This window comes from Aotus nancymaae, unplaced genomic scaffold, assembly GCF_030222135.1.
Source record: "Aotus nancymaae isolate 86718 unplaced genomic scaffold, 86718_ANA_hifiasm-v0.15.2.pri h1tg000010l, whole genome shotgun sequence".
Lineage (NCBI taxonomy): Eukaryota > Metazoa > Chordata > Mammalia > Primates > Aotidae > Aotus > Aotus nancymaae.
The window spans coordinates 30,454,829-30,480,924 of NW_026988421.1; the positions used below are offsets into that span (position 1 = coordinate 30,454,829).

The window sequence follows — 26,096 nt, forward strand, 5'->3', positions numbered from 1 at the left end:
AGTAATACTGCTTTATGAGGTTATTTCTGAGTCCTTTTTGTTACCATGAAGCGTTTTATATTTTTTTCTTTTATATTTTTCCTTTCCCTCATACCCTCTCTGAGATCATACAGAGTTTTATTTCTTTTTCTTTCTTTTTTTTTTTTTTTTTTTTTTTTTTTGAGACAGGGTCTTGCTCTGTTGCCCAGGCTAGAGTACAGTGGCACAATCACAGCTCACTGCAGTCTCAACCTCCTGGGCTCAAGCGATTAAGTGATCCTCCCACCTCAGCCTCCTGAGTTGGGACTACCAGTGCATGCCACCATACCTGGCTAAATTTTGTATTTTTTGTAGAGACACGGTTTTGCCCTGTTGCCCAGCCTGGTCTCAAACTCCTGGGCTCAAGCAGTCCTCCTCCTACCTTGGCCTCCCAAAGTACTGGGATTATAGGTGTGAGTCACCACATCCAGCCTGTTTTCTCTTTTTCATTGTAGACAAGGAACTCTTCTTTTAAAACTATAAAGTGTAGAGTGCCAGGCTGGGTAGATTATTATGGATGTGAGCCACTTACTTAAAAAATATTATAGGCTGGGTATGGTGGCTCATGGCTATAATCCCAGCACTTCAGGAGGCTGAGGCAGGTGGATCACCTGAGGTCAGGAGTTTCGAGACCAGCCTGGCCAACAGGGTGAAACCCTGTCTCTACTAAAAATGCAAAAATTAGCTGGGTATGGTGGTGGGTGCCTATAATCCCAGCTACTTCGGAGGCTGAGGCAGGAGAATTGCTTGAACCCAGGAGGCGGAGGTTGCAGTGAGCCAAGACCACACCATTGCACTCCAACCTGGGCAACAAAAACAAAACTCTGTATCAAAAAAAAAAAAAATCCATTAAAGGACCAGCATGTCTTAGGCTTTAAATATAATTGCTCTTGGTGATGGAAAAATGAATATTGTGTGTTTTCTGCTCTCATAGTATTCAGACTGTCATTTCATGTCTTTATCAATGTTATCAGAGGAAAGAGGGATGTTTTGGGGAAACAATTGGAGTTACTTTTTAGATAATTCTGGATCTTTCTTAATTTTATAGACTATTGGAATTCCAGAATTAAAAGTCACCTTGGGATGATCCAGTATAACCTTGCACCTGATAGTAGTGTTTTCTTATACCATTTCTGCCACATGGTTACCCAGTAGCTACTTGTACATGTTTAGTAATATGCCAGCCATTTGCATTACAGGTTGAATATCTCTTATCCAAAATGCTTGGGACCAGAAGTATTTTAAATTTTGGATTTTTTTTTTTTTTTAATTTTCTTTCTTTTTTTTATTGCATTTTAGGTTTTGGGGTACATGTGAAAAACATGCAAGGTTGTTGCATAGGTGCACACGTGGCAGTGTGATTTGCTGCCTTCCTCCCCTTCACCCATATCTAGCATTTCTCCCCATGCTATCTCCCTCAACTCCCCACCCCACACTGTCCCCCCAACTCCCCCCAACAGACCCCAGTGTATAGTGCTCCCCTCCCTGTGTCCATGCGTTCCCATTGTTCAATACCCATCTATGAGTGAGAACATGCGATGTTTGATTTTGTGTTCTTGTGTCAGTTTGCTGAGAATGATGGTTTCCAGGTTTATCCATGTCCCTACAAAGGACGCAAACTCATTGTTTTTGATGGCTGCATAATATTCCATGGTGTATATGTGCCACATTTTTCCTGTCCAGTCTATCATCGATGGGCATTTCGGTTGGTTCCAGGTCTTTGCTATTGTAAACTGTGCTGCAGTGAACATTCATGTGCATGTGTCCTTATAGGAGAACGATTTATAATCCTTTGGATATATACCCAGTAATGGGATTGCTGGGTCAAATGGAATTTCTGTTTCTAGGTCCTTGAGGAATCACCACGCTGTCTTCCACAATGGTTGAACTAATTTACACTCCCACCAACAGTGTAAAAGTGTTCCTATTTCTCCACATCCTCTCCAGCATCTGTTGTCTCCAGATTTTTTAATGATCGCCATTCTAACTGGCGTGAGATGGTATCTCAATGTAGTTTTGATTTGCATTTCTCTAATGACCAGTGATGATGAGCATTTTTTCATATGCTTGTTGGCCTCATGTATGTCTTCTTTTGTAAAGTATCTGTTCATATCCTTCGCCCATTTTTGAATGGGCTTGTTTTTTTCTTGTAAATCTGTTTTAGTTCGTTGTAAATTCTGGATATCAGCCCTTTGTCAGATGGGTAGGCTGCAAAATTTTTTTCCCATTCTGTTGGTTGCTGATTCACTCTATTGACTGTTTCTTTCGCCATGCAGAAGCTGTGGAGTTTGATTAGGTCCCATTTGTCTATTTTGGCTTTTGTTGCCAATGCTTTTGGTGTTTTGGTCATAAAGTCCTTGCCTACGCCTATGTCCTGAATGGTTTTGCCTAGGTTTCCTTCTAGGGTTTTTATGGTGTTAGGTCTTATGTTTAAGTCTTTAATCCATCTGGAGTTAATTTTAGTGTAAGGTGTCAGGAAGGGGTCGAGTTTCTGCTTTCTGCATATGGCTAGCCAGTTTTCCCAACACCACTTATTGAACAGGGAATCCTTTCCCCATTGCTTGTTTTTATCAGGTTTGTCAAAGATCGGATGGTTGTAGATATGTTGTGTTGCCTCCGATGCCTCTGTTCTGTTCCATTGGTCTATATCTCTGTTTTGTTACCAGTACCATGCTGTTTTGATTACTGTAGCCTTGTAGTATAGTTTGATGTCTGGTAGTGTGATGCCTCCCGCTTTGTTCTTTTTGCTTAGAATTGACTTGGCTATGCGGGCTCTCTTTTGGTTCCATATGAAGTTTAAGGTGGTTTTTTCCAGTTCTGTGAAGAAGGTCATTGGTAGCTTGATGGGGATAGCGTTGAATCTGTAAATTACTTTGGGCAGTATGGCCATTTTCACGATATTGATTCTTCCTAACCATGAACATGGAATGTTTCTCCATCTGTTTGTGTCCTCTCTTATTTCGTTGAGCAGTGGTTTGTAGTTCTCCTTGAAGAGGTCCTTTACATTCCTTGTTAGTTGTATTCCTAGGTATTTTATTCTCTTTGTAGCAATTGTGAATGGCAGTTCGTTCTTGATTTGGCTCTCTTTAAGTCTGTTATTGGTGTATAGGAATGCTTGTGATTTTTGCACATTGATTTTGTATCCTGAGACTTTGCTGAAGTTGCTTATCAGTTTCAGGAGATTTTGGGCTGAGATGATGGGGTCTTCTAGATATACAATCATGTGGTCTGCAAATAGAGACAATTTGACTTCCTCCTTTCCTAATTGAATATCCTTTAAATTTTGGATTTTTAAAGATTTTGGAATATTTGCATAGACATAATGTATCTTGGAGATGAGACCCAGGTTTAAACATGAAATTCATTTATGTTCTTCCATGTTGGTATACTGGTTAGTTAAAAAGGAAAAGAAAAGAAATTCATTTATATCTCGTATCCACCTATACCCCGAAGGTAACTTTATAGGATATTTTAAATAATTTTGTGCATGAAACAAAATTTACCTTAAGTGCTTATTTGTGGAATTTTTCACTTGTGGCATAATGTGGATGCTCAAAAAGTTTCAGAATTTGGAGCATTTTGGATTTCAAAGTTTCAGATTAGAGATGCTCAACCTGTATTAGACACTAGAAGCCTTAGAAAATTCTCCTTACATTAAGCCCCATTTACTACCTGATAACTAGCACCTAGTTATATCTTCTGTGCAACAAATATGGCCACTGCACATGGGTGCCCACCTGAGGAGGGCAGGAGCTGAAACTCAGCTTCATTCTGCATGTCAAACCATGCACCTGTGAGACAGCATCTGCCCAGAGGCTGGTGCCATTTTCTAATTGGCACAGAGCTGCTGTATGGACTAGCCAGAGGTCTAACAGCAAACGAAGTGTTGATATATTCCCTTCCAGATCACAGCTTTATACAATACAACTAGGAGAAGAAAACCAGACTAAAATTCAAATGTACTAAATTTTTTTCGTATCTCGGAGTGACTTTGGGCAAAACATTGAATCTTTCAACCTCAGATTTATAATAAGTAAAATAAAGTCACACCTCTCTTACCTACCTTAATGGGTCCAAAAGTTTGTGCTGAAAAACAGTTCTTTGACTCATATAGCATGACTCATGAACACATGGCAGGATTGCTTACAGTTCATTTTGGATTATAGTGGCTTTCCTTATAGGTTACTGTGTATTAGAAGCCCTCTTTGGCCTTTAGTTGATGTTGAAAGTTTAAGATGTCTTTAATTAAATAATTCAATTATACAGGAATGTACAGAGAACAATATTATGAAAGCTTAAGATTTTGCCATATTCCCTTCAGATCACATACAGGGTCAGAATTACTGGCTGTGACTGCCCATAAGAGAATCATTTCTAATTTTTATAACATTTTGCTTACAGGGAAGCTGAGAAGACAAAACTCCTTATAGCTGCACAGAAACAAAAGGTTGTGGAAAAAGAAGCTGAGACAGAGAGGAAAAAGGCTGTTATAGGTACTTGGATTTCTCTCTGAAATGATTGTCTCAAGTACATTTGTTGTTTGTCCTGTTCTTTGTCAGTCTCATTTTGGGTATAATGGGACTCAGTAAGATTGCATCATATGTAGTGGGGAATTCTGGAAACTCCATTGTACGTTCAGATGTTCTAAAGCCTTTAAAAGTAGGTGAGACCAGTACTTAGTGACTTGCCGTGGCTCTCCATCATGTTGTTGGCTGTCACTGTTGTCTCTTTCAAGAGCAGGGAGAATAGATAGTGTTTATAGGCAGCTTTGGTCTGTGGATAGCATTTTTATTTATACAGATTAAGAGTAGGGAAGTTTTTTTTTGACCAAAGGTTCAGATTACAGCATGCATCCTTGTTGTTGACACGCACTTAGTTTTACCTAGATAGACAGTGCCGTTTATGAAAGCATGGCAGGATTGCTTACAGTTCATTTTGGATTACAGCGGCTTCCCTTATATTCCAGGTCACTGTATATTAGACACCCTCTTTGGCCTTTAGTTGATGCTGAAAGCTTAAGATGTGTTTAATTAAATAATTCAATTATGCAGGAATATACAGAGAACAATATAGTGAAAGCTTAAGATTTTGCCATATTCCCTTTAGATCATTTTTTAAGAAAAAAATAACGTATCTGTTTGAAGCCTCCTTTGTATATTCGCTGGTCCTACTTCTTGAACTTTCTTCTCAGATTAGCTTCTATTCTGAAGTTGATGTATATCCTTTCTGTCCATATTTTTATACTTTTACTGTATGTATATAACAGTTTATAAAATTGTTTTACCTATTTGAAACTACAAAAATGATATCAAACTCTGCCTTTTATTTTACCACTTGCCTTATTTTTACTAACATTGAGTTTTATTCATATTGACACTTGCAGATCTAGGGTTTTTTTTCTTTTTTTTTTTTTTGGCATCTTATTCTCTGTGAGATTAGATAGATTGTTTATTTTTAGCTGCTATATATTTCATTCCATGAGTGGGCCTAGTTTTATTGTAATGAATTCCCAATGAAGAGTTAGGTAGTTTCTAGTTTTTTCTTCTTACAAACACTGCCACAATAACGTTCTTATCCCTGCCACAATAACGTTCTTATCCCGTGCCTCCTTGTGAACACATGTAAGAGTTTCTGTAGAGTAGCATTATTCAACATATGGTGTGGGCCAGTGCCCTATCACCAGCTTTTTGTTTCTGAGCCTCAATGAGATGAGTATAGAAATTGAGAATGAGTGTTTAGAAGTTTTTATAGCATTTTAATAACAGCAGTTTTATATCTGTTGAATCAAAGATAAAAAATCAGAGCTTATATATTTATGTTTTTATTTTTTAATTTCTTTTTTCTAGTACTATAATTTGTTTTTATTATGGTTTACAATTTACTGGTTCCTCATAAATTGAAATACACACACAAAAAAAGGTAAGGTCCTTCTCCACAGGTAGCTTGAGAAGCACTGCTCTAGAATAGCTATTTCAAAGTAGAATTGATGGGTCATAGGGTAGCATGTCTTCACATTTAACAGATTGACAGATTGCTCTCTCAAGTACTTCTTTGATTTTACCTTCTCTTCACCAATATTTGAGTTCCAGTTTCTATGCTGCCACATTTGAATACCCATATCCACACATACTTCTTGGTCCTTGGAGTTATCAGACTTAAAAATTTATGCCCGTTTAATGGAAGATATGGTATCACGTAATTTCAATTTGAATTTCCATGATTGTTGGTAAAGTCAAATATTGCTTATCATTCAACTTTCCTTTTTTTTGTTGTTATATGAATTGCCTATTAATGTCCTTAGCCCATTATTTGATTGCTTTTTTGAGTTGATTTGTAAGAGTTCTTTATATCTACTGAATACTAATCCTTTTCCAGATTTATGCATTGCAGACATCTTCTTTCAATTTGTGGCTTGTCTTTGAACTTTGCAATGTCTTCAGTATACATATATGTGTAATTTTTGTGTAGTCAGATTCATTAATCTTTTCCTTTATGTTTTGTCCTTTTCCTTTCTGAAGAATTCTTTCCCTACTCCAAAGTAATAATTTTATTCTAAAAGTTTTAAAGTTTTGCTTTTCATATTTAAGTCTTTAACCCATCTGGAATTTATTTTGGTGTTGAGTATGACATAGAGATTCAGTTTCATTTTTTCCAAATGGCAAGCCAATTGTCTCAGACTGTGTATTGAGTAGTTCATTATTTCCCCTACTTATTTCTAATGCCATATCCATCTTGTTATAACAAGATACTATACATAATTTGTTCTGATGCCAGAATCTGTATTATTTTCCAATTTTTTGGTCTCTCCTTCCTCAATATTACTTTGTTTTAATTGTAGCTTTTATGCTAACTCTTGCTATCTGGAGAGTGAGTTTCGTAACTATTCCTCTTAACTGTTAACTGTTCCTAACTATATTTAAAATTATCCTGGACTATTCGAGGACCTTTATTCTTCCACGTGAATTTTAGGACCAGGTCCTTAAGTTTTGTGAAATACTATGTTGGGATTTTGATTGGAATTGCATTAAATATATACATCAGTTTGGAGAAAATTATGATATTGTTTTATGAATCTATTGTATTTCTCCATTTATGAGAGATGTCTTTTTAAAAGTGTCATAATTTTCTTCTAAGGTTCTTGCACATTTATTAAAGATTTGTTCTTATGTGTCTTTTAAATTTTTTGTTATAGACTTTTTTAAAGGCACATTTTCTAATTGGTATGAGTATGCTGTTGATTTTTTTATTTAGCATATTGCTGGAGATGCTCTTATTTCTAATAGTCACTTAGGTTTCCCATGAACTGTCATATGGGCTTCAGACAATAGGTCCTTATCTTCACATAAAGACAATTTTATTTTTCTTCTTATAGTCACATGCCTTTATTCCTTCCTATCTTACTGCTTTAGGCTATGACTTCTAGTACAGTGTGGAAAAGAAGGTGACAAGCATTCTTCTCTTTAACTTTAAATAGTCCAGTGACATTTGCTGTACTTAACAAAGGTTAATAAAGTTTCAATCTGTACTTTGCTTGCTGAGAGCTTTTATTGTGAATGGCTGTTAAAACTTTCAGAATTTTTTTGAGACAGGGTCTCGCTTTGTCACCCAGGCTGGAGTACAGTGGTGTAATCACAGTTCACTGCAGCCTCAGCCTCCTGGGCTCAAGTGATCTTCCCACCTCAGCCTCTCGAGTGGCTGGGACTACAAGTGCATACCACCACACCCAGGTAATTTTAGTATTTTCTGTAGAGACAGAGTTTCACCACGTTGCCCAGGCTGGTCTTGAATTCCTGAGCTCAAGTGATCCACCTGCCTCAGTCTTCGAAAGTGCTGGGATTACAGGTGTGAGCCACTGTGCCCGGCCTAGAATTTTCTTCTACACATGTTGAGATGAACATATGATTTTTCTTTTTAAAGCTGTTAATATGGTTAATAGATTTATCTTTGCATTCCTGGAATAAACAACCACTTGTTCATTATATATGTCATTATATACATTTTTTATGTAGTTTGCTGATTAATTTCTTTAGAATTTTTACCTTCATTTTCATAAATGAGATCAGCTTATAATTTTCTTATACTATTAATGTCAGGCTTTTTGTATCATGGTTATACTATCCCCAAAATGAGTTGAAGAGCATGTCTTCCTTTTCTGTGTTCTATTTATTGTATATCAGATCATTATATATCAGATATGTATCATTTCATCTTTGTAGGTCTGATGGAACTTGTAAAAGCCATCTTAGTCTTGTGGAGTTTGTGCCTTTTTTGTTTTCTTTTTTGCTTTTTGATTTTTCTTTTTAAAGCTGTTAATGATTTAATTCCTGTATTGAGTATAGGTCTATTCATATATATGTTGCTTTTTAAGCCAGTTTTGGTAATTATATTTTCATAGAAAATTGTTCATTTCATCTGATATTTCAAATTCGGGGGCATAAATTTGTTTGTAGAATTCTTTCATGATTTTTAAAACCTCTACCTAATCTGTGTGCCCCCTTCTCATTCCTAATACTGCTTGCTTGTACCTTTTCTTTTGCTGAATCAATTTTGCCAGAGGTCTGTTTTATTTTATTTGTCTTTTCAGAGAATTGCCTTTTGGTTTTGGTTTTGTTGATTGTTGTTGTTTTGATTATATTATTTACACTTTTTAAAAGTTATTTCCTTCCATCTAGTTTTATTTTTGTAGTTTATTCATTTGTTCTTTTCTAACTTCTTGAGTTGGATAGTTTCAGTCTTTTTTTTTTTTTTTTTTTGAGATGGAGTTTCACTCTTGTTACCCAGGCTGGAGTCCAATGGCGCAATCTCGGCTCACCGCAACCTCCGCCTCCTGGGTTCAGGCAATTCTCCTGCCTCAGCCTCCCGAGTAGCTGGGATTACAGGCACGCGCCACCATGCCCAGCTAATTTTTTGTATTTTTAGTAGAGACGGGGTTTCACCATGTTGACCAGGATGGTCTCAATCTCTTGACCTCGTGATCCACCCGCCTCTGCCTCCCAAAGTGCTGGGATTATAGGCGTGAGCCACCGCGCCCGGCCCAGTTTCAGTCTTTTCTAGTGGAAACATGGAAAATTATAAATGTTCTTCTAAGTACTGCTTTAGCTAAGTTTCACAGGTTTTGAAATGTACTTTGTTTATTGGTATTTAGTTTTAATTCTTTTAAAAACATTTTCCTTCTAATTTCTTCTTTGGCTCATGAATTATTAAAAGTATATGTTTCAATTTCTGGTTCATTGTGTTTTGAGGGGCTACCTTTTTATTGTTGATTTCCAATGTTACTACCTTGTAGTTAGAAAATAAAACCTGTTATATGGATTCTTAAATATTTATTGAAAATTGCTTTGTGGCTTACCTGTACATGGTCCTTTTTGTAAATATCTGTGTGCTTGAAAAGATTGAATCTATGTTCTCTAGTTGTTGAATGCAGGTTTCTTTATATACCCATTTGGTCAGGCTTATGAATTGTGTTGTTCACATCGTCTGTATTCTTCTAATTTTTGCCTTCTTGAGCTATCAATTACTGAGAAAGATATGTTAAAATCTCCCACTATGACCATGGGTTTTTGAGTTGTAATTTTTTTCTTTATATATTTTAGGACTATATCATTAAGAATATTCAGATTTAGGATTGTTATATCTCCCTGGAGAATTGCTTCTGTTGTGTAATAACCTTTATTCCTAGATATGTTTTTAACTTAAGATCTATTTTGCCTGATAATATAGCTATGCCAGATTTTTCTTGGTTACTTATTTTCTTGGTATATCTTTTCCCATTCTTTTCCTTTCAACTTTTCTATGTCGTTATGTTTTAGGTGTGTCTCTTGTAAACAGCATATAGCTGGATTTTGTTATCTTATCCAATGTGAGAATCTGTCTTTTAACTGGTGAGTTTAGTCTTTTTATATTTATTGTGGTTACTCCTATATTTGGATGTGTTTGTATCATTTAATTATGTGCTATTTACCATGCATTTTTCTCTGCTTCTTTTTCCCTTTTCTGATTGGTATTGAATTGATTGAATTTTCTTTTCTTCCTTTTACTTGATTGGAAGTTTTACATTCTATTTCTGGAATGTATAACTAGTTGTTAATCATTCTGTCCTCTTCTTGAACAGTACCTTAGAATGCTTTAACTCTTACCACTGTCCTCCAGTCTTACATATTATTATTACATAGTATTTTAGTTTCATGTTATCTTTATCCTCCCATCAATTATGATCATTATGATTAATCTTTACAGTAAATACTTATTTTGATTGACATGTGTTGAGTAGATTTTTTTCCTCTCCATTGCTTCTGGTGATTCTTTTTTTTTTTTTTAACTAGTAGTTGTTTTTTTTCAGTGAAGAGTAAGGAGTGAAAGTCATCTTCAGTCTTCCTTGGCTTGAAAATGCTTTTATTTCATTCTTGAATGGTAATTTAGCCTACAATTCTAAAGCAAGACAATTTTTCCTTATCATGATTGCAGTATTATTTCAATTTTGTTTGGCCTCTTGTACCTGTTTACAAGTATGCTGTTAGTCTAATTGTTCCTTTTGAGTAATTGGCCTTTCTTCTCTTTTTGCTTTTAACATTTCCCTCTGTATTTGAGTGTTCTTCAATTTCACTGTGATGCGTCTACGTAGAGGAAAGATTACTTCTTAACTGGGCTGGTTGGTAGAGTGTTTTAGTTCCCCTTTCATTAAAGTTGCAGCCCTCTAGAAGTCTCAGTTTTATGCAAGGGTCTTAGTTCTAACATCACAAGGCCTCATCTTCTGGCCTTGCATGGGTAATCAGGTCCCTCTCCCTTCTTGTCTCATAACCACCCTGGCAGTGCCACATTCAGGCTCTCAGCTCCCCCTTGGCTTTAGTCACTTGAGGATCTCTTATTCTTTCTTATAACTCAGCTATGCATTAAAAAAAAATTTCTAAATTTCATCTAGCATTTTAAGGTGTTGTTAGCTAAAGGGTTTTCTCTCAGACCTTTTCACCATTTTTCTAGAAGTCTGGAGGTGCTTTTTGTCGGTTTATTCCCATATGACAAAGAGCTTTGTTGAATGGGATTACCACAACAGTCCTCCTATTTTCAGGCAGCATTCTCTGGGTTCCAGCTGCAGGCTTTGAATCCCTCACCTTTCATTCATGTTTTATCTTGGTTTCTACTTTCAGTTCAATTTCTAGCCCTGTTAAACACAGTATTTAGTTTTTGGATGGTGTAATATAGATTGACTTTACGTTGATGGAGAAAGAGGGAATTACCTCCTGGAGTAGTTCATAAAGTATACTGTTTGCTGGACTGAAGAAATCACTTGGAAGTTTTCTTTCCATTATGCACTTTCCCTAGGGGTCAGAGATAAGATGTCTTAAAATACTCATCTTCTTTGACTGAAAAGGAAAATTGAGAATGTTTTTGAAGAATAGTAGTGATTGGATATAAAGTGTAATTGGAGTCTTCCTTGTCCTGGGTCATTTGGGTAGGCCAGAGGTTTATGAAGGGTGTTGAGTTTCCCCTGCATGTACTTGGTTGCCGCACCAACATGTTCATTCCCAATGCTTGTTTTCACCTTCTTAAATGAATCACCCTGCTCTCTGCTTTATTTCCCTACAGCAGTTGGAATACTCCTCTTCTGATACCATTTCCATCATGTCATTTCCCTAATGGTAACTTAACAGTAGATCCTGAGTATAGTAAAACTAAGCTCCTTAGCTTGTCACCTAGGATAGAGGTCTCCTAGCCCTCTTTCTGTTCTTATTTTTTGTTGTCTTCTCTTATCAGCTGGCTCCATATCACCTCTCCTTTGTGACTTATTCATTTGTGCCTTCTTGTCTTTCTTTCTCTCTTTTTTTTTGAGGCGAGGCCTCACTCTGTCACCCTGGCTGGAGTGCAGTGGCATGATCATGGCTCACTGTAGCCTTGACTTCCCAGGCTCAGGAGATCCTCTTGCCTCAGGCTCCTGTGTAGCTGGGACTATAGGCACGTGCCATCATGCTCGGATTATTTTTTAAATTTTTCGTCGAGGCAAAGGTCTCACTATGTTGCTCAAGCTGGTCTTGAACTCTTGGATTTAAGAGATCCTCCTGCCTGAGCCTCCCAAAATGTTGGGATTACAGGTGTGAATCACCATGTCTGGCTCTTGTCTTTTTCTTTGCTTCCTGGCATGTCTTCCTAGGTCATATCCCTTATTTCCTTTAAGATTCCTTACAGAAGGCCTTCCTTGGTTTCACTTACCTCACTCATTTCTCCTGCCACATTAGTTAATTGTCCTGTGTTGCCATGCATTTATATTGCTCTGTTTTTGTTCTGTGGTACTTTCATAAAGTATCTTTTTTCCCCATTAGCTTGTCAACCATTGATACAGAGTTGCATGAAGGACTGGCACTGTTAACCGTTTTTTCCTTCTTCACACAAAACTAGCACTGTCAAAATAGAAGAGTAAAGTAGAAAATTCCCTTTTTCCCTTTGAGTAGTTTACAGTCTGACTAGATAAAACTTAGTGAAGCAATTAGCACATAAAACTTTCTGTAATTCAGTGTTAGACTGTGTGCTGCTGGTTCGAAGTGCCTCAGGTTGTGTAGAAATGGTTTTGAATGTGTCTTCTTTTGTTGCATGTTTATAGAAGCAGAGAAGATTGCACAAGTGGCAAAAATTCGGTTTCAGCAGAAAGTGATGGAGAAAGAAACTGAAAAGCGCATTTCTGAAATAGAAGGTACATTGTGGGGAGAGGATGAAGCTCTGTCCCGGACTGCCTTCTCCCTGCTCCAGGGATCAGGCCTTTGATTGTTGTGGGTGAGAAGGTCATAGACAGAATAGTGTGGTCAGGAGGAAGTAGCTGGCCTGGTAGTCTAAATAAATTTTTTAAAATTGCTATCGCATATCTAGCTTTTGGGTTTGTTTGTGACTGTGGGTAGCTCAGCTCTCCTTTCCTTCCCTAAATTGGAGCTTATTAGCTACCACTTTATTTTCAGGCAGACTATCCATAATCAATTATAAAGAATATACAAGATAATAAAAACCATCACCACCAGTTTCTTTTCCATCTGTCCAAAAAAACCAAAATTAGTTGGGGAAAAAAAAAACAATTTTTATGGAGGGCCTCAAAATCCTTGATTTCATGTAGTAAGATGTTGTTCTTAGCTCAGTCTTGAAGTCACTTGTTTATATATTGTGCTTCCTGTCTGCCTCTGTTGACTGATTCTGGATCAAATTCGGAGGGGCTTGAGACAATGCAATAAATAGATCAGAGCTTTTGTGTCTGGACATATTATACTTGAAGCTTAGCACCTGAGTGGGGTGTGAGGCTTTGGGTGATAGGAAGTGGGAGAGTGGGTGGAGGAAAGAAGGAACAACTTAGAGTAGAAAACAAGTAGGTTCAGATGAGCTGAGAGTTACTTGACAGTGAAAAGAGTATTCGTCTTTGAGAAGGAGCTATCTGGGGACCGGGACTTGAAAACTGCTAATATTTTTTAAAACTTTCAATGTGAAATAAGCAGTCAAAATATTAGGCAGTGGAGAAAGGGACTCTTAACCAGCTGAGGGAATGGATTGACACCTTTCCTTTGTTTTATTTGCTAGATGCTGCATTCCTAGCCCGAGAGAAGGCGAAAGCAGATGCTGAATATTATGCTGCACACAAATATGCTACTTCAAACAAGGTGACTGGCTCCCAGGGCCACTTTCCTAATGATGCACTTCGGGGTTTTGCTTTGTCTTTTCAGGAGCTCTGATATAACAGTAGTGATTTTGTCCAGTGTCAAAGTGTAGTCATCAAGACATCCTCCAGAATTAGTCAGTTAGCAAGAAATATTTCACACTCGTTGGGTAGGGAACTTTGTATAGTTCCTTATAAAAGCAGAACGCTTAGGACAAAGGCTAACGTACATAAACACAGGTCACGTGCTGTAAATCCATTCATTTGTACTATATAAGGCTCAATAATTAGTGAAGTTGAAGGTCTTCTGAAATAAGAGTGACAGGATAAAAGTAAGTCCATTTAGAATATCCTTCCAAATAAGGTCGTTTTTTGGGCGGATACTAAACTTGATTAGAGCAGTGTTTCTCATCAGACATTCCTGGCATTTTGGGTGGAGATACTTTTTCATTGTTGAAGACCATCTCATGCATTGTAGGATATTTTGTATCTCTAGCCCTTGTCTACTAAATGTCAGTAGTATTCACCAATTGTTTTGACAGATACACACACACAAACGCACGCGCACACACACACGTATTTCCAAATGCCCCCCATTGAGTACTCCTTGTTTATTGGATTTAAAAAACTATTCCAGTCATGAGGAATTTCATGTGGGATAACTTGAGAAGGGAAGTTGGGTGATATATAGGTGACAATTTGGTCTAAGGACTGGGGTAAGCTAGCTAGAGGGTACACGGCTAGTGAGCAGGGGCCATTTAAGAGGCAGCTAGAACTCTGATAGTCCTCTGAGAGGGAAAGGATATATCCAAGATTTATAAGGTTATTATGGAGCAGATTGGAACAGAGAAAGGGTTGAGAAAGAGATTACTAAAGTGGTTGATGCAGTTTGAAGGGTTAGAGTCAGAATTTAAGATATTGACAGGGCTTTCAATTTAGAGAGGAGCAACATAATCCATATTTAGAAGAAATGATAAGATATGTTAGAATGAATGTTGTCAGTACTTTGAAAACCAATATAAATTTTAAAATGAACTTAACATTGAAAGACACAGTTCTATAGAAACAGAATGGAATTTGGCCAAGAGAAAGGCACAACAGGAAACTCCAGTTGAGGAAACTAGCAGTCCAAATCTAATGGAAGAAGCTAGTCAGGCGCAAGTTTCCAAACCTTGCCATTGAGGTCAGCCTTTTTCAGAAAGGGGAGTAGTTTTAGGCCATTTTGAAAAATGTGACTCAGATACTAACCTATATTAAAAAGGCTCGCGGAAGTAATATGGTTGTGCACTATGACCAGATTTGAATGCAGTGTTTCGACAAAGGATATGAATCAACTGGAGAAGATAGAGATCCAAGGAGTGAAAGATGTCAAAGTGCAGAAAATAAATGCTGTAGGACTGTGAAGGACAAGATGGGCTTTTGCCTGGAGGACAGGCCGGGACTCAAGATAAGGAGAGGATCACAGAAGGGTCTGAGGGGCTTTGGAAGCCATATGTTCCAGGGAACAGTGGAAATGAATTTTAATCAAACCCAGATAGATTCTGGTTAGATATATCTTGACATCCTGATTTAAACAAAACACTGTGACAGAGGGAGATCTGGTGGTCGACAAACATCTATCTATCACAAACAGCTTAAACATCCAGCTTCTGGGGAAAGGCAAAAGGCCAGATCAGGTGACATCTTGAGATTTTATTCCAGTTCTAGAATTTGTTCAAGAAAAGCAGAATCACAGCTAATGATAAGATAATGAGCACCAACCCTTCCTTTGAAGTTCTCCTTTCATCCATTGACCTGTGTCTCTCAAGAGAATCAACAGAGAACCAGGTGTGCTGGCTCATTCCTGTAGCCTCCATGGGGGTATTGCTTGAGACCAGAAGTTTGAGACTGCAGCAGCGAGCTGTGATTGAACCACTGCATTCAAGCCTGGGCAACAGAGTGAGATCTCATCTCAAAAAAAAAAAGGGCTGGGTGCAGTGGCTCACACCTGTAATCCCAACACTTTGGGAGCCCAAGGTAGGAAGATTGCTTGAGGCCAGGAGTTTGAGACCGGCCTGGCAACATAGACCCCATCTCTACAAAAATAAAAATAATTTTTTTAGAAAAGAGAGTCAGCAGAAACTCCAGACCAATTCCAGGTTGAATTCAACTAGATGAAATGAAAGTCATTATAGAAATATTAGTTATTATCATTAGTTATCACAAATTGTTTTCCAACCTCCCCCATCCTTTTATTAAAAAGTGAATGGCTGCTCTTGCATTCAGTCAGGAGCTTATTGAAGGAATTTTAAGTCAGGAACGCACCTGTTAATGTGATAGCCACTCTCCAAAGTGAGAGAGGGTCATTGGCAGTTATTCAGACTTGACTCCTGATACTCAGGAGAGCAACAGGAGAAATGTATGTAGGGAGAGAGAAGACTGTTACATCAAATTATCCTGATGCCTTTGCTCTCGTTTGCCCCACACACAGCACAAATTGACCCCGGAATATCTGGAGCTCAAAAAGTACCAGGCCATTGCTTCTAACAGTAAGATCTACTTTGGCAGCAACATCCCTAACGTGTTCGTGGACTCCTCATGTGCTTTGAAATATTCAGATATTAGGACTGGAAGAGAAAGCTCACTCCCCTCTAAGGAGGCTGTTGAACCCTCTGGAGAGAACCTCATCCAAAACGAAGAGAGCACAGGTTGATGCAAGAGGTGGAAATGTTCTCCATATCAAGATGCCCAAGGGGTTAAGTGGGAACAATGGTTATACGGACTCTAAAGATTTTCAGAGAACTTACACTTCATCTGTTCGGCCTCTCCTGCGATAGTCCTGGGTAGTCCACTGAGTGGAGGATAGAGCCAGCTGTCTGACACACAAATGGTCTTTTCAGCCACAGTCTTGTATCCTATATGTGTTCCTTTCTAAACTGCTACTCATGAATGAGGAAAGTCTGATGCTGAGATACTGCCTGCACTGGAATGTTAAACACTATATAACAAGCTGTGTTTTCCTAAGCTGAGATCTGTTGAATAATGTTTACATGGGTCCCCTGGGGAAGTGTGTGCTGAGCTATTCAAGAGGTGAGAGGCCTGAGAAAGATATGGTAAGTTCAAGAAGACTGATTTTATCTGGGACCCAGGCTCTTTGTTTGGTACCCAGTCCCAGCCTTCATCCATGTGATTAAGTTCCAGGCTGCTGAAGTTCCCCAGGAAATGATCTTCCACTTGAGCAACCATTTACTTGATACGATTTGCACCTTTCTGTTTTCCTGCAGTCACAGTGGTGGCCTGCAGGGACCTGAGCTTTGCTACCCAACCAGAGAGTCCTCGTAGAGATTCCTAATCACTAGTTTATTGTATTCACAAGCTCAGAGATACAGGGGGCTTGGTTTGAGGTTTTGGGTGAGATGAAACCTTTGCTCTGAACCAAAGCCCTGGGGCCCTGCATTCCCTCCATTGGGTGGTGACTGTCAGCATCACTGCCGCAGGCCATGCTTGACTAAGGTGCCTGTTTTTAGCCACAGCCAACTCCTTGTGTGTTACCTTTTGGCTCTGACTGGCCAAAAGTAGGACAGGGCTTTAACCACAAATAGGAGCAGCGTACAATTCCTAGCAGTTTGCTGCACAGTGTTGTATCATAATTGCCGGAAGTTTATATTTTTAAAACTGGATCTGGGGTATATTCATTTGCCCCATCACCTCTGTCTAAAGGCCCAAGTCCTAGGGCTGCCACGGTCACAAGCACACTGATTCTCCTTAAGATTGTTCGTCTGGAGCCCGCATAATGTGTAACAAAAAGTCACCTAGAAAACCTCCTTGGTCATCATTGTCTCCTTCCCACCTGGCCCTGAGATGCTTAAATTCAAGTGGTTTCTCCAGCTCTCACCTCCCCCAGGAGATCAGGATTCCATGGACATCCTGGGCAGCCAGTGAATTTAATTTTCCATGAGAGATGACAGAGTTAACGTGGCAATAGGAGATCTACTTCATGTGGACCTTTTTTTCCCTTCAGTTAACTTTTCTGGAGCAGTGTGCTGCGTAGTTCGGCCTGAGTTTGTGCAGCTTGTTAAGACACCTCTTGTATACACTATGTTGACGCTCAACAAAAAAATTCATGGGACCACTTCTAGAAACCTTTCAGCTGTCAGGCCTGTCAGTCTCGTGACAGCTTGTTGGTTGTGCCAAACACTTTATTTGGGAAAGGAAAGCCCAGATGTGAATGGGTCTTTCCCCTGGGCCTTATCCTATAGAGGCATTTGTAATATGGAGAAAAGAATTTTTCATTTTTGCTCATTTAATTCTATAAATTCTCTTTATGAGTGAATTTTGTGTTCTTTAGTTCTTAAAAGAACTTTTGGATTATAAAAATAAATTCTTTACCTGTCAAATTGTTGCCGCAGATGATTGTTGTGGGAAATCTGGATCATTGACCTCTGTGCTTTCACTCCTAGAGACGTTTTCTAGTTACATGAGCAAAAGCTATTGCCCCAAAGTGATGGCTGTGGGTTTTCTTAGCAGCCACAAGCCCTGGAGGCGGGGCTGAGGAACAGGGAAATGCCGCTGTGAAGTCTTCAGAAAGCACTTCTGCTGAAACGCTTCTCTGTGGCCACTCAGCTCTGAGGCAAGCCATCTTTCAGGGGTGTTCATTTTGGCAAATATACACTGTAATCTTGAGTCTAAATTTATATGTTGAAATGCTACCTTTTTTAAAATAAGAAACTAAATAAAATTATTTTACTATCACTGATTTGTATTTTTTTCCCGCATCTTCATTTTGCTGTCAACATGCTCCTAAGGCTGTCTTGCACATTTCAATTAGGGAGCTAGTTTACTTGCTGGTTTAACTTAACTGTAGAGGCTTTTATTACACTCTTCCCAGAATACTGCTTACCTGGTGTAGGAATGTTTAAAACAAGGTGTCCACTCTTTGCTGACTCCTGGAATTTACCAAGTGATGTTCTTCTAATTCCTTGTGGGACAGGGCCTGCAGGAAAGGGGCAAGGAGGGAGGATGGAGCATCAGGCCACTGGGATCTGTGCGTGAGAGCAAAAATACTTCTATGCTGAGTAGGGGAGGAGACAGATCAAGCCAGAGGAAGGAAAATTTGTATAAATTATAACTGGCAATGTAATGGCACAATATAATCAATTTTGATAATTAAGATATTAGTGGCCCAAGGGCCAGAGTTGGACCTACTCTTCCCGAGCATTCTCTATTTCCTCCTAGGATCAGTTTCCTGGTGATCCTGGGCCAGCAGGGAGTGGTAATGGGAGTTTTGGGGAAAGCAGCTCTTCCCTTCTGTTCCTGTGGGATCTACCCCATGGTATCCTATGTCAGTTGCTGTGGACCTGAGAATCATTTGACCTGACTATCCTATAGGCTTTTGGTAGGTATTAAAATGAAGTGATTTCTGCCTTTTCTGTGGCAAAAGAATTTTGTGAATAGAAGCTGTGGCTTCTAATTGCTTTAGGATTAAGTCTCAAGTGTGTGCACGCGAAGTTTGTGATCTGGCCCCTGCCGTCCTCTCCAGCCACTCTTCTCTACGGTCCCTAAATGCACCTTCTCTCTGTCCCTTTGCATATATTGTTCCATGTGCCTGGTTCACTTTCCTTCCCTCGTAGTCCTGACTTTCTTCAGCCAACTCCTAATGAGTCTTCGTCACTTCAGATTTAAGAGCTTCAGTTTGCCTTGAACTGCTTGACCCGGGTTAGCATCCTGTGTTTTCTCCCTTGTCACATGTCATGCACACTTCATGCCTCTTATTACCTGCTTAATGTCTGTTTTCACAAATGCTAACCTCTGTGAGGGCAGGGGCTGACTGTGCTGTTCCCGGGGGGGTTGTTCTGTTGCTAATGCCTAACATGGTATCTGGCCCATATGAGATGGTTTCGTTGCATGAAAGAGCAAAAGGTTGGATATGACATGCAGGTAAATCAGGAAAGTGAGTCATGGAAAAAAGAACTTAGAAGTGAGCCTAGAGTGTCCATGTCAGGACTTCATGTGTCCTGGGAAGTTATCTAACATCCCTGAGCCTGTTGACTCATCCTTGCAGGACAGCTCTTCAGCGGGTTCAGGAGGATATGTTGATGCACCTAGGGTAGAGATTTGCATGTGGTAATTGCTGGGATACATTAGTTCACCTTGACTACTGGAGTCAGTATACGTGTCTGTCTCTGAATAGCTATAAGTTCCCATAGTGGAGAGGGTGAGCGCAGTACCTGCTACATGCAAATGCGTAATAGAACACGTTGATTAATGTCTTCAGCAGCTATGAGCTAAGCTAGCTGAATGTTAAACCCCAACCACAGCATTCCAGGAGCATCCCAACAAGCTGGGCCAGCTTCTCATCTTTCTCCTGTTCTCTGCCCTGGTATAAGTACTTAAAACTAATTTCTTGTTAATTCATTGCTCACGCCTAGTGTCTATTTTGACAAAGACCGTAACTCAGAATGACGTTTTACTCGTTTCCATTACCATATTTCTTTTGAATTAGTACCTGTCTGATTTTTCTTATCTCTTTCAATCAATTTTTCTCCTTTCTTGGGTTTTTAAATTTTTATTTTAGAAAAAGTCTCCTTCCTTTCTTCCTATATTTATTGAGCATCTACTATGTGCTATTTGCTGAGGCAACAAAAAGCCATGTAGTGGTGGGGTGGTGTGTGTGGGTGGGGGAATAGGGCAATACGGCAAGTAAGTAAGCAAGTATGATAGAATGGTAAGTGAGCAGCGTGTTCACTGGGTGCTGTGGGGCTGCGGTAAAGATCAACCCAGCCTCGTGGTTTCTAGGAAGCAATGTCTGATCTGAGCCAAATTTTTAAGGATGGACAGGACACAATGGTGATAGTGGAGTGTGTTCCAGGCAGTGGGAGAACCACTAGCTATTGCATTTTAAAATGCATTTCACTGGGTCCCCTTGCCTCAACAGTGCTAGGACGCATGAGAGACTGTCCATTGCAAACCTTATGAGGCTCTACTGTTACTTCATTTCACAGCTGAGATCTAGAGAGATTACATTACTCAAGATCATATGAACATGAGTGGCAAAGTAAGGGTTTGAACCTGTCATATTCCAGATTACCACAGCCCTTTACATTTGCCTTTGAAGCCATTATATTTAGGGTGATGGAAGCTCTAAATTTAGGGGAGATTTTAGAGACTGTTTCGAGATTGTTAAGCCCTGCAGTCGAGGTCAGGAAAAGGGGTAATCAGATGGCCCGTGTGTTTAAGTGGTGACCCATGGCTGACTTTCTGCCCTCTGCAGGGCGTGGCAGAGGTGATCTCGGTGAGTTCAGCAGTATGACAGCTGATTCCAGAAAGATCAGCCCTTTGGAGCCTGAGGGAGCAGCGCCCCTTACTTGTGTTATAAAGCAGGTGGAGCTGAACAGCGCAAGGCTGACAGCACACCACTCAGATCCCGTTTGCACATGTGAACCACTCATTCTCCCAGTTGTTGGGAGTGTTCCTGGTCACAGCTTTTAGCTGAGTCACTCTGCAGAAATTTTCCTCAGCTAAAGAAAGGCTCCTGCCCTGGGCCAAGGTCACATCCCCTCCCTGGGGACAGCACATTCAATAAGTGATTGATGCAGGGGTAGAAAGGCAATTTGCCCAAAAAAAAATTGGATTGGTTTTCTCCATATGCAAGTCTTGTCAGGGTGTGCATCTGAATAGGCACAATAACTGTAACTGGATTTCAGACACGTAATAAGGCAGTTTCTGACAAACTGGGTGTGTCTGACGCCTCTGGTGCCCTGTCACAGTTCTGCTCCACCTCACCTCTAACTCCAGCTGTGGCCATGGTAGACAGTTCATATGGCATTAACTCACTTTCCTCCGACCGAATCTCACCTCACACATGAGCTGCACTTACTGCTTTTCACCCTAGGGATCCTCCAACACTATGGAAGCTGCAGTCTCCAAACCTATGCTCAACTAGCCCACAAGAATGAATAGTCTCTGGGACAATCCCCAACCGGTACCAGTCAGGACCACAAATGGTTAGAGAGGAGGTGACCCAAAAATCTTTTCCATGGAGACAGCAACCCTCCTGACACAAGAGAAACTGTGAAAATCACATTCAACACAATTCAACAAATGCTTGTCAGGAAACCTAAAATGTATAAAGTAATGGCCAATAATGAACAACAGTGAGTACGACGGACATAGTCTCTGCTCTCTTAGAATCAGCAGTCTTGTGGGAAGGAAAGCATTGAGAGACTCTCAAAGCGGGAGGAATGCAATTCTAGGGGGTTATCAAAAAAGAGGGAGAAGATAAAGAATGAGAAAGAGCATCAGCCGGTTAAAGATCGGGGAATAATGACTCAATAAAAAGACAACCCAATGTTAAAATCGGCAAACGATCTCACCAGACATTTCTCCAGGCAAGATATACAAATGGCCAATAAGAACATGAAGAAGATGGGTACAGTGGCCCACGCCTGTAATCCCAGCACTTTGGGAGGCTGAGGCAGACAGATCATTTGAGATCAGGAGCTTGAGACCAGCCAGGCCAACATGGTGAAACCCCCTCTCTACTAAAAGTAGAAAAAAATTAGCTGGGCATGGTGGCACCCACCTGTAATCCCAGCTACTGGGGGAGGCTGAGGCAGGAGAATTTCTTAAACCCAGGAGATGGAGGTTGCAGTGAGCCAAGATCGTGCCACTGCACTCTAGCCTGGGTGACAGAGCAAGACTCCAGCTCAAAAACTAAAAATTAAAAAAACAATAATAAAAACTACTAAACTGTATACTTTAGAAATTATATGATATATGAATTATATCTCAAGCTGCTATTTTTTTTTAAGGAATTGAGTGATAGCATGATAACCTCAGTTTGAGAACCTTCCAGAAATGGTAAATATTTGACATAGGGGCTGGGCACCGTGGCTCACGCCTGTAATCCCAGCACTTTGGGAGGCCGAGGCGGGTGGATCACGAGGTCAAGAGATCGAGACCATCCTGGTCAACATGGGGAAACTCCGTCTCTACTAAAAATACAAAAATTAGCTGGGCGTGGTGGCACACGCCTATAGTCCTAGCTACTCGGGAGGCTGAGGCAGGAGAATTGCTTGAACCCGGGAGGCGGAGGTTGCGGTGAGCCGAGATCGCGCCATTACATTCCAGCCTGGGTAACAAGAGCGAAACTCCGTTTAAAAAAAAACATAGGTACATTATTAGTGAGAATCAGAACACCAAAACTTGAGACCAAAGAGGTGGGTGTGAGGAGAGGGGAAGGGCGAGGTAGAGCATGGTGGGCCTTCTAGAGTCTTCTTACCCATTAGTGGCTTTTCCTAAAGGTTGAAACCCTTTCAAACAAAGCTTTTCACAGCGAGATGGTGGCAGCTGCCCAGGGCAGGAGAAGCGGTGGTGGCGGAGGTTGTAGTGGGGCCAGGCATTGGTTCCAGCTGTGTGACAGGCCTCAGTGGCTTCTTGGATAAGTGGAAGACAGATGAGAACCATGGAAAAACTGACAAGTGGGATGGATCCGCTCTGAAAAATTCTGGATGATTCTGCCAGAAAGGTACTTCTGGAAAAATACAAGTAGGTGGAGAATTTTGGTCTCATTGACATTTGCCTCACCATCTGAATGCGCTCCTCTTTCCCTGCCATAGTGACTTTGATTTGGGATTCTATGCACCCCTTTCTAGGGCCAGCCTGTTTTGGCCATGTGCGTCCTATTTTGTGATGATGGGGATTCTGATCATTTATTTATTTTTATCTTTATTTTTTATTTTTTGAGACAGAGTCTCGCTGTATCATCCAGGCTGGTATGTAGTGCCACAGTCTTGGCTCACTGCAACCTCTGTCTCCCAGGTTCAAGTGATTCTTGTGCCTCAGCCTCCCGAGTAGCTGGGATTACAGGCACATGTCACCATGCCTGGCTAATTTTTGTGTTTTTAGTAGAGGCAGGATTTTGCCATGTTGACCAGGCTGGTCTTGAACTCCTGGCTTCAAGTGATCTGCCCACCTCGGCCTCCCAAAGTGTTGGGATTACAGGCGTGAGCTGCAGCACCCGGCCATGACCATTTATACCTCACAAAAGAAGAGTGTCTTTTTTGTGGCCGATGGCAAGGATCCTGCAGGAGTGGATCCTGATATTTGGGAGCTGCCCTCCAGTCTTAAAAGGGTCAGTGACAAATAGACCCTGAAGCTGACCTTCATCCGTGGGAGGAGAAGGCAGCTGCGGGAAGCTGAGTTCACCAAGTTCATTGCTAAGTTTTTTGACCATGGCGGGACCCTGGTCAGGGATGCATAGGAGCCTAAAATATCCAGGCTCCATGACAGTCTCACCACAGAAAGAAAGTAGCCAGTTCTCACAGCAGCTCTCTTTCTGCTGGATCATGCTGAAAACACAGAAAATTTTAAATGGGTAAAGTAAGAAATGTTTAAAATGTCCCTGTTTTGTCCTGAAATTTTAGTCTATCCTGGACAAATAGGATCTTCTAGCAAGATATGCAAAGGTGTAGCCCTGATGTTCGGCTGTAGCCTCCTTGGTTGGCTGATGACATTGTTTTGATTTGGTTTTCTGGAAAAGCACTTTTGCTAGAAGCGGTACAGACTTTTTCCTTTGTACCTAGCAGTACTTTATACAGTATAGCTTTGTGCCACGCAGCATTTGAAGATGCAATTTAAAAATATGATTAACCTGTTGTTGACTCGTTTTAATTCCTATTTCAACATCAATTTCCCTGAAGAATTCAGGATATAACTTCTTGTGTAGCACAGGTTTCCTTCACACATTGTTTTTGTGAGTGTTGTACACGGCTGATGGGGAAAATTTTAAAAATACATTGCTTTAGAAAATTTGTTTAAAACAGACCTTTTGCCTGTTAAATTTTGTGCTCTTAATCAGTTAAAAAAGCTAATGGCATTTTTAGTTTTATATTGTGTTTTCCACTAGTATATCCCTGTTGACTCATTGTTACTTTTTATTAACTGACGTTTTCTAAAGTGTTTTTCAATAAAAAGAAAGATGATATAGGAAAAAGAAAAAAAAAAAAAAACACCTTACAAGAGTTTTAAGCAGGAGACGGACGTGATTCGGTCATTGCATAAGTACCTTTTACCCAACGTGTTTACCGGTTCCCTCTATTTATTCACCTGCTTTCCACATCCAAATCAACACTGAAGTTCTAACTTTCCACAGTATTTCAAAATCAATAACTTACTTCCCTGAAATATTTGAAAGTGTCCACTCACAGAAACAGCAAAAACACTAGAAGCTTTCACAGAAGGTACTGGAAGAAAGACAAAATATATGTGAGGTGCCCCCGTTGATTCTTTCTACCTTGATTTTTCTCCAAGCACAAGCCCAGCCTCAGCCCTGGCGCCATCCTCAAGGGTCCTAAAGCTCTTTACATAAAAATCCTCCTGGTGCTTATGCTAATGGATACCTGCATGCAGGCTAATCAGCAAGTTTGCTTAATAGAAGTAAATAGTCTGCTGTGGGAAATACAGAGAGATGGCTCTGACATAAGAGAAAAATATCAGAGTTGAAACCATTTAACAAATAATTTTAGTGCTACAGAGATTTTCAATGTTTGCTACAATAAGTAATAGGAAAACCACAGTGGATTTTAGTAACAGTTTAATTCCCCATAAAATAATGTACAGACCATGAGACACTAATAGTAAGTTTTATCTCTTAAGAATAAATCTTAGGATCTTGGAGAATTAGCTGTTATTAAAAATCAAAGAATATATCAATAAGAACATTATTTTAAATGTAAATAAAAATGAGATAACGTTTTTCAACTACCAAGTTAGCAAATGTTTCCTTTGTCTTTATTGTGGCAAAATATAAACAATGAAAGATTTACCATTTCAACCGTGTTGAAATTGTACAAGTGGTGGCAATAAATGCTGTCACTATTACCAATTTTCAGAATTTTTTCAACATCCAGAACAGAAACTGTGTCTGTTAAACAATGGCTCCCCATGCCTTCCTCCTCCCCCAGCCCCTAGTAACCTACCTCTATTCTACTTTCTGTCTCTGTGAATTTGCCTATTGAAGATATCTCAGATAAGCAGAATTATATAATGTTTGTCCTTTTTTGTCTGGTGTATTTCACTTAGCATAGTGTTTTCAAGGTTCCTCCATGGGTAGCATGTATTAGAATGTCATCCCTCCTTAAGGCTGAATAATATTCCATTGTACATATAACCACATTTTATTTATTCATCTGTTGGACATGTGGGCTTTTTTTCCCCAAATAACTCAATTCACTGTCAAGGACACAGTAGACTCTTAACTGATGAGAGAAATGAGAAAAATGTTGTTTGAGGAGGACAACCTTGATAGCTGTGTTTTTCTGAATCAGATCTCAGGATATATGACCTGTGTTTTTTAATTTGTAAAGTTAATTATTTCAGGAAGCTATGAAAAAAAAATGAAGTTTTATATGTAATGAATTATCAATACTGAAACGAAAAAGTACATATAAAGGATGCTTAGAAATTCAAAGAGAAA

General features: G+C 39.6%; 1 protein-coding gene and 1 pseudogene across 3 annotated transcripts in view; both read left to right on the top strand.

The window, feature by feature from the left end:
- ERLIN1 (ER lipid raft associated 1) overlaps nucleotides 1–17,807 on the top strand; it is a 38,933-nt gene extending 21,126 nt beyond the window's left edge. For all 3 annotated transcript variants that reach the window (XM_012439532.2, XM_012439534.2, XM_021672949.2), the window contains 4 exons: nucleotides 4,420–4,511; nucleotides 12,611–12,700; nucleotides 13,567–13,646; nucleotides 16,113–17,807. In XM_012439532.2, coding sequence (XP_012294955.1) covers nucleotides 4,420–4,511; nucleotides 12,611–12,700; nucleotides 13,567–13,646; nucleotides 16,113–16,334 — 484 coding nt within the window. In that variant the 3' untranslated portion in view covers nucleotides 16,335–17,807. The remainder of the gene's footprint in view (nucleotides 1–4,419; nucleotides 4,512–12,610; nucleotides 12,701–13,566; nucleotides 13,647–16,112) is intronic.
- A 5,152-nt stretch (nucleotides 17,808–22,959) lies between these two features.
- LOC105708231 (signal peptidase complex subunit 2-like) lies at nucleotides 22,960–23,933 on the top strand (annotated as a pseudogene).
- The last annotated feature ends 2,163 nt before the right edge of the window (nucleotides 23,934–26,096 follow it).